The sequence below is a fragment of the Orcinus orca genome, chromosome 5 (genome assembly GCF_937001465.1).
Source record: "Orcinus orca chromosome 5, mOrcOrc1.1, whole genome shotgun sequence".
Classification (NCBI taxonomy): domain Eukaryota; kingdom Metazoa; phylum Chordata; class Mammalia; order Artiodactyla; family Delphinidae; genus Orcinus; species Orcinus orca.
In genome coordinates, this window is record NC_064563.1 from 123,720,738 (window position 1) to 123,735,828 (window position 15,091).

At 39.0% G+C, this 15,091-nt stretch overlaps 1 protein-coding gene across 21 annotated transcripts in view; it reads left to right on the forward strand.

Moving 5' to 3' along the window:
• Positions 1 to 15,091, forward strand: part of CHODL (chondrolectin) — a 523,451-nt gene that overhangs the window by 489,581 nt on the left and 18,779 nt on the right. Inside the window, exons 1-2 of one of the 21 annotated variants that reach the window (XM_033418031.2) lie at positions 13,719 to 14,279; positions 14,459 to 14,579. The exons of 15 other annotated variants lie outside the window; for them this stretch is intronic. Coding sequence is in view for 3 of the 6 variants with exons in the window: in XM_033418022.2 (XP_033273913.1) it covers positions 14,201 to 14,279 (79 nt within the window). In the remaining 3 variants the exon portion in view is untranslated. Of the gene's footprint in view, positions 1 to 4,769; positions 4,867 to 13,475; positions 14,280 to 14,458; positions 14,580 to 15,091 lie in introns of those variants that run through there. 5 more of the 21 variants (XM_049709926.1, XR_007477427.1, XM_033418022.2 and 2 more) reach the window with 5 other exon arrangements.

Below are 15,091 nucleotides of genomic sequence, written 5' to 3' on the forward strand. Positions count from 1 at the left end.
CCAACTGAATAGGAATTTTACTCCTCCCGTAAAAGGTGTGAGTGGGGAGTAAATATTTGTGAAAGTAGTACAACCTATCTCAAATGATTAAGTGGGTAGTAGCCAAATAAAATATAATTTTGGACTTTAGGGGGAAAAAGTTTCTAAACTTACCCTGAGAGGAAGCTATTACCTTTACAGTATCCTCCTTTGTTTCCTTGGGCAATTTTCTCAATGCCATTCAGAGTCTTCACCGTTCTAGTTCCACACAGAACTCGCTTTCCTAGAACATTCCTTGTAGAGAAAAGAGCTGGGAAGAAGTAGAACCATACTAAAACAGCAAAACAAAAGTCACTCAAATTGTAGGCCACAGATTTTTTTTCTTACCTTGAAAAGACTGTTTTCAATGAGGGAATCATGCATTTCAGGGTTACAAAATTGGCACTATTAGTTTCTTGTGAAATGTGACCTTTTAAATGAAATAGCTTTACATTGCTGTCATCGCTAGAAAAGGAAAAGGGAAATAAAAACTAAATAGAATTTCAAGTATTTAGGCTTGAAATTACTTGAATTTCATTATCTCTAATGCTCATTGACTCCATATAATATGGCTTTATCAGTTATTATAAAATATTAAAAGACAAAGTGGGGTAAATACAAATGCAAAGTAATTAACATAATAGAAAGTTTATATCTAGCATCACTTTATAAACAAAAAGTTTAGTTAAAGAGGATTGTCTGGAGTTACAAGGTGGGTTAATATGCCTCTTAATAGCAGCATTATGCATTAAAATACCAATGAAAAAGGTAAAATATGACTGAATCATTGAGTAGCAAAGTTATAATTTTAGCATAATTTATGTCATAATTGACCAAAATTATTTTTATGATAATGACTTACTCAAAAGATAGCTTTAAAAGAAGATAAATACAAACTGCTAGAGGTACAAATGCTTTTTTATTTTATGATTTTTCTTTCACTTACACTTAGAGGAGCTTCATTTATTCCTGCACAGGTGTTTCAACTTTTATAATGTGTTGGATTCAATTCAACAAACCTTATGTCCCTAACCATGGGCAAGATGCTCTGGGGATATAAAGACAAAAATGGCCCTTTAGTTGGTGATATTATAGTTCACTGGGGAGAATGTCTGTCGTAGTTTGTCTTTGCAGAAACAAATTTGCTCAGCTTTTAAAATTTTAAAAAAAGTACTAATCAATGTTACAATAAAGAAGCAGGACTTCTAATAAAGATTGTGATGAACTGTCAGCTCCTCTCCCTGCCAGTCCACTGAAGTGCTCAGTACTTTTTGTTCCAATATCATAAAATGACACTGCTTGAAAAGTTCCACGCAGTTGCCTATTTATTTTATAACCTGTTTAGCAGAAATTGTTTCCATGGCTTCCGGCCATTAGGCGTATCCTAGCTCTGTGACTTGGCATAGAAGTGCTTCCTTCCATCTGACTTAATTTAAGCATCTTCTTCAGCTCTACCTTCCAGCCAGTACCCGAGCCTTTCCAAAAAGGGTGCTAGAAAGAGCACTGAACTGGCCATTTGAATATCCATGTTGTAGGTCTGCGTGCATGACCATTTGGCTCTACCTTACTTTAATTTTTAACTTATTAAAAAAAGAGGATTTGAAATATATCTTTTCAAGGTCTCTTTCAACTTCATTTCATCCTCTATGTATTGCTTCCCTTCTTCAGTCTCTACTGCTCAGTACAGTAGAAGTCCTCCAGCTTCAGAATCAAAGAGCCTGGTGTACACTCTGCTTGCTTTGTGGGTTTTGGTGTCCTTATCTATAAAAGTGGGACAACGATGTCTTCAGTTCAGTTATTTGGAAGAGTAAACTAGCTAGTCAGTACAGTGCTTAAGACACCACTCAGCACAGAGCAGGGGCTTTCCCTTTTTGGTCTCCCAAGTGTCACACAATTCCCTTTTCCTTTCCATCTCTTTTCATGTTTACCCTTGTTTGCTGCTTGGGCCTCTACAAAAGGGCCTGGCTAGGTGTTCTGAGAACAAAAGAGACATGAGCCTTGCTGGGTCCTAAATAGGCTTCTCTTTGGAAAGACCAGAACTGGATAATGGGTATGACTGCCTTAGTGGCCCTGGGTGTTTGTGACAGGAGAAAGCTTCTAGTTTTATATAAGAAAAGGGTGGCAAAGGAGACACAGCTACAATAATCCTGCCTGAGTTTAACTGAGATACTCCAGGACTGGTTTATCTGGAAATCGAGCTCTCAGAAGAAAGCACTGCTGAGGTTAATGTTCAGCAAATTTCCATTGGTCACATGCCATCTTCAATATTTCTGCCCCATTTGTCCTATTATTTGTTTAATATTTTTTCTTGAAAATGATCCAAATTAGTCACTCAGTCTAGTTCAAGCAGTACTATCTGTAAGATCATGTTTTTGATGTGCTAATTATGTTGATTTCTTAATACACATAAGAGTAAATATATAACTATTAACATTTAAAAAATATTTCACCTAAAACCCTCTAGATCATCTCTGGGAAACACTGACTTACTTTTGATTAGAATTGGCAAATGGCTGTGTGATGGATGGAGGATTAGGTATGTGGAATGGGAAAAAGTCTGTCCCGGGGAACAGTGGCTAGTGGAGGCTCCAGTCTTTCCATGTCTATTGCTCAGGAGGGCTTCCTCTTGAGAGGTGGTTTGATATTGTGTTAAGAGCACAGATTTTAGAGCCTGACTGCCTGGGTTCAAATCCCAGCTATCGTCTTTTAGCCATGTGTAGCCTTGGGCAAGTTACTTAGCATCCTTGTGCTTCAGTTTATCTTTAGAAATGGGGGTAACAGGAGTGTCATAAGAATTTTGTGAGGATGCAGTGGGTTAACATATGTAAACCTTTCAGAATAGTGCCTGTTCTGAATGTAATTATAAACTGATATTATTATTGCTATTCTTCTCCTAAGAAAGAAAGACTCATAGTCTCCAATAACATGATATGTTATGAAGACCTGAGTTTAGCTTTAACAGCCCAGCTAATATTTTACTATAAAACACCAACCCAAATATTTTGAAATATACATATATTTTTAATAAGATAATTTGGCCTTGGTTCATAATTGTTAGGCTACTTCTGGTAAGACTTTATGCATCCCCTTTTCTGCTCTTCTAAAGTGCCAATGAAAAGATTTCATATTCAAAATTGTATTATTTACTAATTTACACTGTGACTTAAAATAATCTATCAAGGTTTAAAAGTTTAAGTCCATAAAATACTGTCTGTAGTCTGACCATAACTTTCAAAAAACACATAATACAGAATGCATGATATTTTAATTCTTTAGTAATATATCGAGGAATGATATTCCAAATTGTATTATTCATACAATGAATCAATAAAGCTTAACTTTTAAAAATGCTAAGATAAAGAAATTTTCCATGCCCAAGGCTCATGGTTAACTGTGCACATTAACATAAGTGCAAGAAAGCAAATCACATTTTATTATTTTTCACTTTGATGACAATAAATAAGCTACTTTGTGTGAAAACTAATATATCCTCATTCAAATGCTCTACTTTTACTCTCTGATTGTTGTCAGAGTTGCCCTGTGAGTGGAAAGTGGGTGTTAGCCAGATGACTGTAGACTATTCTCTGCGGGGGATAGTTGCTTAGATGATCATGTTTCTGAAAGGATATCAGGTGACTTCCTTATGTGTGTAGGAAAAGGAAAGAAGAGTACAGAATATTTTATTTTTCCTGTCTTGTCATGAAACCTGGCTTAACTACCTGGCTTGTAGTTAAGCAGAAAAGAAACACCACTCTTTCTGATGTTGTGTCCTAGCTCTTAACCTGTTTTTACAGCTTTCCTTATGTATCGATACATTTTGAGTGTATGCTAAGGTCCCCTTTGATAGGTAACTCATGAAGTAAGTGGTTGTTTGTAACAGTCATGCAATATCTGGGATAAAAGAAGATAATGCAATTAAAAGAAGAGAGAAGAAACAATACATCCCTTCGCCTTTAATCCCCAGCACTGTTCCCATATGTCTGATAATGTATGGGTGCAAAGTGAGTTATCAAAGTTCATCACTGGAAAGCAGGAAGAATCTGGAACACCACTTCTACTCTGAAGGCTCTTCTATTAAATGAAATAGACAACACTGTTGCTGGATTGGAAAAAATACACACCAAACATGGTTCTGTTTCTGAACTAACTTACCTTCCATTTGAGAAGGTAAAATACATGCATGTAAGCAGCTAAGTAACTTGTGAAAATTGATAGTCCAAAACATTCTACAAGGTAGATTTTATTCAAGGACAAAATAAGTGTTTTATCCATTTGGGAAAGGTGAGAGAGTGATCTGAGATGCCTTTTTTTGAGAAAAGAGGAGTCAATGTTTATGATAGGCATAGTGAAAGACAGGCATGGAAAGGTGGGGGAAATTGTAGCAGTGTGCATCATGGTGAGAAAACAAAGACTGTCAGTCACCTGGTTGGTGGTGCTGGCTGATTTATGAAAGCAGGAAATGGAAATAAATCTAGAAAGGTAAAGAGGGTCAAATTTTGGAGGGCTTTGGATGCAGGACGAGGGAATTCAAATTTTAGTCTATCAGCCAGAATGTAATTGAAAGCTTTTGAGCAATAAAATACGTGAAAACCTTTGTGTGTGTGTTTTAATAGGAGCTTTTGCTGGTGGCATTATGCATACATTTTCCTTCTAAAATATTTGTCTTATGTTTTCTACAAGTATATTTATGTTGACAGCAGGAGCAAGTTAAGAAATTAAAATAATGAATATATGAGAAATCTGTATTTCAGACAAACTACGTGTTGATGGTATGTAGGATAATTGGATGTACTGGGGTTGGGGGAAGCTAAAACCTAAATCCCAGTCAACTCTTCAGAGTGACTACAGGTATATATGCACTGAAGATATTCCTGTTATTGTCTATGAACTGTAAGAGTTATTTTATGTCATAAAAGGTTTAAGAAGCAGTAGTTATCAGGAATAATACAATCAAATAATTCTTTAAAAAAAATTTAAAAATCTGTCATACATGCAACCAGCTGAATATATTTCACTTATGCTAAATTAGGTGTTCTACACAGGTTTTCCACCAAAACTTGTTGAAAATAGCATTTTGTTGCTCTGACAACCTAGAACAGCAATTGGAAACTAGAACATTAAAGGTGAGACAGAAAAGACAGACAAATAGTTCATATTTATCTAAATTTTTTTTTTTTTTTTTTTTTTGCGGTACGCGGGCCTCTCACTGTTGTGGCCTCTTCCGTTGCGGAGCACAGGCTCCGGATACGCAGGCTCAGTGGCCATGGCTCACGGGCCCAGCTGCTCCGCGGCATGTGGGATCTTCCCGGACCGAGGCACGAACCCGTGTCTCCTGCATCAGCAGGCAGACTCTCAACCACTGCGCCACCAGGGAAGCCCCTGGTATTCCTTTTTGATTTTTATAAATCCAGGGAGAGATTTGAAATTCTCAAGTGTTCAAAAATGAATAGTTTCCCCTCTTAAAATTGTATAGATTTAGAATGTCCAGTTATATTTGCATCATCTGCTGGTTATTAAATGACTCAACTATCCTTTATTTTTTTCTGAACCTTAAAAACTTTTTTCATCTATTTGAGCTTTGATTGCTTTTGGTAGATTCTGAACATTATGATCCTTAGCTCAGGATATGATAGCTATTTATTGATTGAAACTCTGGTTTTCAAAATGTGTTTTATGAATCCTAAGTGTTCCACAAAATATATCTAAGGTTTCTTTGGAAGGAAGCATGGTCATTATGGCCACTTGGTTTAGGTGCTTTCTGTTTCTTTTAGATTTTACCTCAATGCCATGCTAGGAATTGCAGTTGTGGGGCTCAGCAAAGGAGTAGGTAGTTTCATAATTCAAAATGTTTGCAGCAATTTGATAAAAATACAATATTTTGCATCCTAATAATTTTGGCATGAATTTCAGATAACCATTTGAACAATAAATGCACATTTTCTATTTATAGTTATAAGATATCCTCAGTATCTTACATTCAGGTAGCAAACATTATATAAGAATACATATAGGTAGTGAAATTTTATATTAACATTCAGATAGGTAAAACTTTATTGTGTAATTTCTATTTGTAGGATTTTGAAAACACTTAATTGAAGTCAACATTTATGAATTCCTAGGCACTGGGATACAGGATATTTATGACATGATATTATTTAATCTTCCCTAAAGGAAATTGATGTGTTTACATAAAGAGACATAATATACCTAACTAACTATTGGAGAAGAAATATAGTATACCATTTTAAAAAATCAGAGCAGGAACATAATTTTTTTCTGGAAATTAAAAAATAAGCTTCATATAGGAGGTAACAGTCAATCAAAAAGTTGTGGACAGGCATTGTTCTGCGCAAAGTAGAACTTTGCCAGGCAAATCAGGATGTATGGTCACCATATTCATGGAAGACATTACTGATGCAAGTACGTAGCTTTGTGGAGACAGAAAAACAAGATTTAGAGTCTCTAACATTCTCATCAAGAAATGTACATTTGAATCTTGGATTCATGTTCATTCTCTCTTAGAAAAAATATCTTCAGCTAAAATGTGGGAGACTCTGCAATTTCTGCAGAATAGGAAGGAAAGGTTTAAACTAAGATTCTTGAATGCAAGTGATGTGAATTCTTCTTGAAAACCTGTCCCTTTGCAAGCTTAACATCTGTCAGTTATCAGTAAAGAAAAGTAAGGTTTGGAGGGTTCTTCAGACTTGTGGAAGCCTCCTTTCATCCCTGCCAGGGGATGGAGGAAATATGGAGGAGAGGAGACTGTCCTTCCTGTGCTGGATGCCATATCCAAGGTCCCTCCCACCCCCCCACCCCCACCCTCATTCCTGTAAGCAGAAAATGAAAAGGGAGAAGTGCCAAAATCTGGCTTCAGGTGAAGGTGAAAAACTTAATTCAGAGACTCGTTCATTCTTACAATTATTTACTTGATAAATATTTATCAGGCACCTACTGGTGGAAAATAAAACCAGCTCAGAATTTATAATCTAGGGGGGACAGACAGACGTTAAACAACCAAACAAGTATACCCTCAATTTTAACAGAAAAAAAAGTACAATATGTGCTCCTTCAACGTTTGTTGAATGAGTAACAGATGCAGTCATAGAAATAAACTGGGAGAGAGATAAGCAGGGGTGGACTTGGATTATGTGGTCAGGGAGGAAAGGTCTTTCTGCAGATCTAGGCAGAAAGAGAAGGACGGTGTCTTCATTTTATGAGCAATCGTAAAGAGCTTCTTAGCACCCGGAACTCTGAAGTTGGGTTAGAGAAATCAATGTACAGTCTGGGAGAAGACCCCAGCCTTCTAGTGACCCTCAACGTGTGAGAGTAAGCCGGGTGAGGTAATCTGTTTAGGAGGGGTTGATGTAGATGGGTCGGGGAATGAGTTGGGGATGAAGATATCCAGGCCTACCTCTGTCCCCCATTTTGTTCCCAATTATGTATTATTTTTTTTTCAAAAATCATTAGGTTACATGCTAATGAGCCCCAGTGGAAATGAACCTGAATCCACAATGATCATCCCAGTTTTGTATTAAGAACTTTATATCTTTTTGCAACTGTTGTATTATTAGACTTCACAAATATTTAAAAATCTAAACCATTCTTTTTGTTTAGTATCAGAGTAAATGACTCCTACCTGTTAGAAAAAATAGGAGGTGCTTAGCTAATAGATTCATGATGATTTCTTGCCTCTCTGTTCTTGAAAGCTCTTGAAAATTAAGGCTGTCTCATGAATCTTATGTGTCCACTCTTTGGAGAGAAATATTATAGCATCAACTCCTTATGTAATATTGTCAGTTTATTTTTTTCTGATATAAGAGATTTGACAATAGAAATGTGCTAACTTTTGCTGTTTTTTTCCCCTTTGTGTTCAGGTTTATTTTAAAAGGGCTTCTTTACAATGCAGAATATTTAGACTTTATTACACATAAATGATAACTTGTATATATATTTTTAAAAAGCGTAGTCTAGAGGATAGAGACTTTTATGGATGCCAGTAGCTACCAGTTACCTGACAGTTGTGTTCCTTGCTTTTTCTAAAGTTTCCATTTTGCTGTGCTGCAGTGTACACATGCATTTGGCACATAAGCCTGAGAAACAGTGTATGAACAAATACTGAAGTGACAGATGTACCTCCAGAAGGATGTATAAATTGATTTTTTTGTCCTAAAACCTTTGTTTTTTCCCCCAAATTCTCTAACTTTATATGTCATTCCACATACCCCATTTTATTGCTATTATGGCTGCTCTGACACCATTGTTTTCTAGTCACTTGATATATTTGGAGAAACACTGAATATTTGTGCACACAACAAAGGCATATTTTATGTTTTCTAGGTCTTTAGCTATTCCTCTTCCTAAACAAGTTCCTTCTGAATAAAATGGAGCACTTTTATAGGAGGAAATATGGGTTCATCAAATATTTATTTATAGGTTTATGGTCTCTTAGTTGTATTTTCTTTCACTCAACCTGGCACTCAGTTTTATTTTGCTTTGTTTGGATTTAACATTTATGTGGCATCTGCGATATATCGATCTGTTACTCACAGGGTCATAGGAAAATTTTCCAGGATGCCTATTTTCTGATTAACTTGGAAATCAAATAAGAGAGTGGACCCATTAGTTATAAATTGACACTGTCTATTTTCAAGGGAAGAAAGAGAAGGAGGGAGGGAAGGAGAAAGAAAAGAAAAAAATGAAGGAAGGAAAAGAAGTGTTAGATTTTCCTAACTTTAGAGTGAGAGAATTATAAAGCTGAAAAGGACTTTAGAAATAATCTACTTCAGTGATTCCCTATCTCTTTGACTATGATGCTCTATTTTTAACAAACATATTTTTCCATGACCCCACATAATAACAACTATTCTTTCAGTAAATATTGATAAAAAACGTGGAAAATTTTTTTTATGAATTTATTGACATTTAAAAATTAAACTTGCATCTGTATACATCTGGAAAATTCGTGTGTATGTATTTATATTATATATATTACTGACATCCTGGCTGGGGATGATTCTTAGTACACATAAAGATTAAGATTTGAAAAATTTGTGAAATATTTCTGGGGCCAAATGCCATTCAGTCAGGAGGCACAGAACTTCTTCAACTCATTCTTTTTTTATATTTTAAAAGTGAAAACCAAAAGAAATGAAGAAACTTGCCCAAGATCATATTAACTAAAAATTTGCATTAATGATTCTGCTAGCCAAATAATTTTTCCATATTACAGTACTCAATAAGGAATTTGTCAATTACATACCTAGGTAATTCAAGCCGGATACTTGAAGTAGGGATGACTTTAGCTTATAGTTTTTTTTGGTTTAATTACCTCAATTTTGCTTGTTTGTATTAATGTATGTTAAGACCAGTTTTAGTATTTCAGCCAAGATTAGAATAAAAAGTATTGGCCCATGGTAAATTGATAACAGTGGTACTGATTGCATTGCTTTCAGTTAATAAAGAAGCACTAAAGGGAAATTTTAATTTACTGATTTGATATTTAATTACACATTCATATAAATTCATATGATTCTTCAGATCCGATAACATATACTTCTAGTAATTGAGTTCTGTAAATATTTTTAACCCATCACCTGAATGGTCAAAACATGTAACAGACTCAATAGTTCCTAAATTTAAACTTTTAAATGATAGGAAGGTAGTTTTTTATAGTGTATATAATTCTTCATTAAATTTCAAACAGCATTATGAACAGTGAAGCTCCCTAAGATAGCCCTATAAAGACTAAGGCTTCTCCTGGGATTATGAGGAAGAGTAGAACTGGCTCTTGAATGAGGCAGGTCACGTATTCCATAGCACAGACATGGTTTGAAAAGAACAAATAAATCTGGGGAATTTGACCAGCTGCTCATCCTTGCATTCAAGGCAGTCACAGGACTGCACAAATGCCAAGGTGTCACCTCTGAAGAATTGGGAGGAGAAACTTTGGATTCAATGGTCTCTTCCTGGAAGTGACAGCTAACCATTATGTAGAAAAAAAGAAACAGTTTTCGCCTACTGCTGAAGTGGTTATATTGTAATAGGTTTATTTTTCACTTTCAAATATTTATTATGTCTTGGCAGTGTTATTGATAACGCTCAAGAGAATCATTTACCATCTTTAAAGTGTAATAGAATGAATAAACTAGTTACTATTGGATTCCAATAACATTTCAAATATATTAATATAAAGTTGTAATAATTTTAAATATAACAAATCCCCTTTGTAGCCCATTGCAATGGACTGAATGTTTGTATCCCCCTCCGTATTCTCATGTCGAAATCCTACTGCCCAATGAGATAGCATTAGGAGGTGGGGCCTTTGGGCAGTAATTAGGTCATGAGAGTGGAGCTCTCATAAATGTGACTAGTGCCCTTATAAAAGAGACCCCAGAGAGCTCTTTAGCTGTCTTTCCTGCATGTGAAGACCTAACCAGAAGTTGGCAGTCTGAAACCCAGAAGAGTGCCCTCTTTAGAACCCAACCATGCCAGTACCATGGTCTCCAATTTCCAGCCTCAAGAACTGTGAGAAACAAATTTCTGTTGTTTGTAAGCTACCCGTCTATGGTACTTTGTTACAGCAGCCCAAACTGAGTAAGACAACCACCTTTGTCACTTTTTGCTCTGGAACACATATGAGTGAACCCAGCTGAGGCTGAAGCCACTGTACAGAGTTGCCCAAGTGAGAAGCCACTGAGTGCAAATCAGTACCTGTAATTCAGACTGTCTGTTCCTGAGGCTTATTAATGGGCACACAAAACAGATGCTTGCTGAGAATTGCAGACGTTTGAAAAGGAATAGGCAGAATGAAGGAGGAGGTTGTATATTTGGGGCATACAGATTCCATAGAGTTTTATTAAGGGCCCTGATGTCACTTTCCAAGACTTTGGATTCCAGATATTTTTGCTCAATTGATATTTCAGAGCTTCTGGAGATGCGTTGGTTGACTCTGCCTGAGATTTCTTTGGGATCACTCTTGTTGAGATCACCTTTCTATTCTGGGCCTTGAAGAGTAATGTTTTAGGTTGTTGAATCAATGTTGAACTCCTTAGCCTAATCAGTTTGAAGTTCTCATTTGAGTTGCTTTTTTTTTTTTTAAAACTGGGCAAAGAATCTTGACTTGCAACAGACCTCTCTCCTGATTTGCCAGTCACCAGTCACATGGTCTTGTCACACCTTGGTTTCAGGGAATGTGAAAGCCCAGCTCTACACATGCACAAACATTCTTCACATAACTTCAGGTTCTCTTGGTTACTCTTGTGGGAGCCCTCATCTCCTGATTGATCCAAAAGCAGTTAAATTTCTGGGACTAAAATATGTTTGCTATGAGAAAGTAATTTGTCTCCTGTGATGCCTTGTGTGTATTCCCAGGAAAAAACAATGAAAGTCATTTGTTTAAAAAATTAACATTTGTTGCTTTCCCCTAACTTTCCATAACTTTGTATTTTTGAAAAGGAATTTTGCTGACATTTAAGTTTGTCTCCTACTATATGCTATATTAAAAAAAAATTAAGACAGACACCCTCTGCCCCATGATCTTCAAAGAGAATATCAAGTACCACTAATATTCTATACTTATGACTACCCAAAATGTGCTCTATGAATTTAATGATGATCCATCCAGATGTTTTCTAGTGATGCAGAAACAAATAAAGAACCTGGTCTTGTCAGCTGGTCTCCTCAAAAACATCATATCTGAAAAGAGCCTTTAATGATTTGTTCTGAGAAGTCAAACAGCTACCAGAATAACTGCTGAGTAGCCCTAATTAATGGGCATGGCCACCCTGAACTGATATAATCATAGCCTAAAGATAAGAAACTATACTAGGAAGCCTGTGCAACCATATTGAGGATATAGTTATTAATATAATTTGGATTTTCTGAAGTACGAAAACCATGGGGCTCCCCCTTGCCAATAATGGCTTCAAGGACTTGACGGCTTTTTAGGCATTAGGGACATTTGGGGGGTTATCCATATGTGGAAAATTACACCCAGTGCTTCTATTGTAATCCACTGGCATTCCTTCCCAAACAGGGACCTTTCCATGATAGCTCTGAGCCACATGATTATCTGAGAGTAGGATGGCATGAAAGGAGCTCCCATTCAGAACGCTACCTAGTTCTTCAGGCACCTGGAGCAGTCATCCAGGTCATCAGCCAATGAGGATCATCACACTGAACCTGAAGGTGGCTAGAGAATTCCTGCAAAAATCCCTAATTCCTCATTCCTCCAGGCTAACCACGATACTCATTCACACTTCTTCCACTATAGCCTTTATACACACAGTCGTCATTACATTTCTTCCTCCACACTGGACTCTGAAGGCACCTGGAGCAAATTTCTGACTACAGTCATACCCAGTGACACTCTATGACATGATTTACAGGGCTGAGCTTACATATACCTCCAATTGCTTTGAGGACTTAATGTTTTTAATTTTCCATTCAAGATCCCAGCAATACCTGTTTCTTTTGGACCTTTAGCTGGTGGAGAAACTCACAAAATCCATATCCTTTACATGATTTACCAATTGCCCATGGCCCTGGAATAAATTATCTTTAATATTTGTATAAGGAAAATAAAGTAATAGACAATATTATAATTATTTTGGAATTCTGCTTTCTTGAGTAGGGTGGATTTAATAATCCTTAAGATCTTTCCAAGTGTTAGAATTTCTTATTCTATATGACTTGTCTTTACTATAGAAAGATTGACTTTTTTTTCCCTAAGAAAACAGTCCAACAAGTGTTGAGTGTACTCGTGGCTTATGAAAACAAAAGACAGGGAGGTGCTGTAAAAACCAAAGGATTTCAAAATCATTAAAACCAAAGGATTTTGTTTAACAAATCCTGGTGCATTTAAAGCAACATAATGGCAAAATACCAGTTCTACTGAAGCCCATTATGAGAGCCTCCTCAGGGTTCCTATCATGGACTAGATATAGATAAAACTCTCATGAACTGTTTTTCAATACTCCAGGAAAATGCAGCATCCTTGGGTGGACTGTTATTACAATAAAGACCAAGTCATGTTATGGAAAAGTGCCTTTGTAGGTTTTAGAATGGTTTACTTCTGATGTAAATCCCAGGTCACTGATAGATGATTACAAAGAAATACATACCTTTATGTCCAGGAAATTCCCAAGTATTCAGAAAATTTATTTTATGTTGATGGTTTTCCCTAGAGCTACAAAGACTGAGATTGAAATCATTTGGGAAAACTGTTTCAAATATTCTCTTTAATTTACTCCTTGGCAACTTAGTCAAACAGCCTGCTTGGAAGTAATCTACTTGCAGAACCTAGGTGGAGAAAAACCTGCCACACTGTATAATTCACGGAGCATGTTTTGGCTCCCACTCCGCCAATCCATTTTAAATAGTGGCTAGTGCCCTGCATCTAGCAATACATATGAGCAAACAATTGAGCACAGAAAGAAAAAAAAAAAAGGCCCCACAACTTGGCATCCCCGTGGACATTAATCTTTGAGAAGATCAAATGGATCCAACTTTCGCCAGAGTTTAATAGCAAAGCTGTCACATTTTACACAAATGAGTATCCAGTCGTCTAGCGAATGGAAACAGGAAACCGGGAGGAGCGGGGAGGAGGTGGGGCCGCTGACTGGACTGTTTGCAAAGTGGCTCCAGTTTTTAGGGGAGGGGCCGGGATGCTCCGCATGACAGGAGAGACGAAGTAGTTAAAAATTATTACTCGCGAGGGGCTGGAACCTCGGCATGTGGGTATATAAGACGGCGCCTCCAGCGCAGAGCTGCTGCTTTGCTGTTGCGGGAGCCGCGACCAGGAGGTCGCATGGGCCCAGCCCCTCACTTGCCAGAGGCCGAGGAGAGGCGCCAAGGGCGCGGTGGGATCCAAATCGAGGCTCCTGCCTCACCTCTGGGGTAGACACGGGACCGCCTAACTTCTGTTGCCTCTCCCGAGACGCGCACCCTCAGGGTCGTGCGCTCTAGCCCGGCACACTCGCGCGCGGCACCAGCGCGCCCGGCGCCAGGTCTGGCCAGAGGCGATGCGTGCAGGGGGCCGGGCAGTCGGGTTCGGGCGGCCGGAGTAGGGCCCCGCGGGGAGGCAGGGAGACAGCGAGGTTAGAGCCCCGGCTGCGCGGCGGGCAGAGGCCCCTTCGCTCCACGCCACACCTGCTGCCGCCGCAGCCGCCGCCGCCGCGCCGCGATGAGCCGCGTGGTCTCGCTGTTGCTGGGCGCCGCACTGCTCTGCGGCCACGGGGCCTTCTGCCGCCGGGTGGTCAGCGGTGAGTCCGGGGCCATCCGCCGAGCGCACGAGCCGGGAGAGAGGGCGGCGGGGCGCGAGGGCGGTGCGGACCGGCCTGTCCTGGGGTGGAGGCTCTCCGAGGGGTTGGAAACCCGTGCGGGGTAGGTAGGGGGCCGGAGGAGGCAGGGGGGAATTGATTGTATTCTCCTTTCTCCCCAGCCCCACTAAACACACAGGAAAGTTTAACTGTTTTGGAAGCGCCAGGTTCAGTAGCTGAGAAGCGAGCCCCGCTTCATCCTGAGCAGTACAGCGTTGTCTAGGACTAACGTCGACTTTCTTTGTAAGAGAGTTGGCCGCAGGGTAGGGCTGGTACCTGTAGAAGGGGTGGGGTACGGCGTAGGCAGAGGGAGCCCAGAGACAGAGGAACCGCTGCAGAAATGCCACCCCATGTCGTCCTGGCTCGACTTCAGTCCTCGCCCGCACAGGGTTCACTCAGATGATTTCCGAGACCAGACCTGTTCGCCGTGTGGGGCTCACAGACCCAGGGGCATGCAGCCTTTGTTCTCAGGAGGGCTGACAAAGACCAGGGGACTGGTCGTTGTGTGAGGACGCCCTTACACACCTCATTCCAAGTTGGGGATTTCTCAGAACATGAAGTCTGCTCGAGGTGGGTTGAGGTGTACATGGTCATCGATGCAGGTTTGTGCGCACAGTGGGTGCCCAATTAGGTCGGTCGAGTCAGTGCAAGGGAAATGGATCGGAATTGGCAAGCTTCCCGGAGCTGGCTTTGATTTTTCTTTTCCTTCCACTTTCATTGTCCTATTGTTGAGCAACTCGTGTTGCATTCATTCT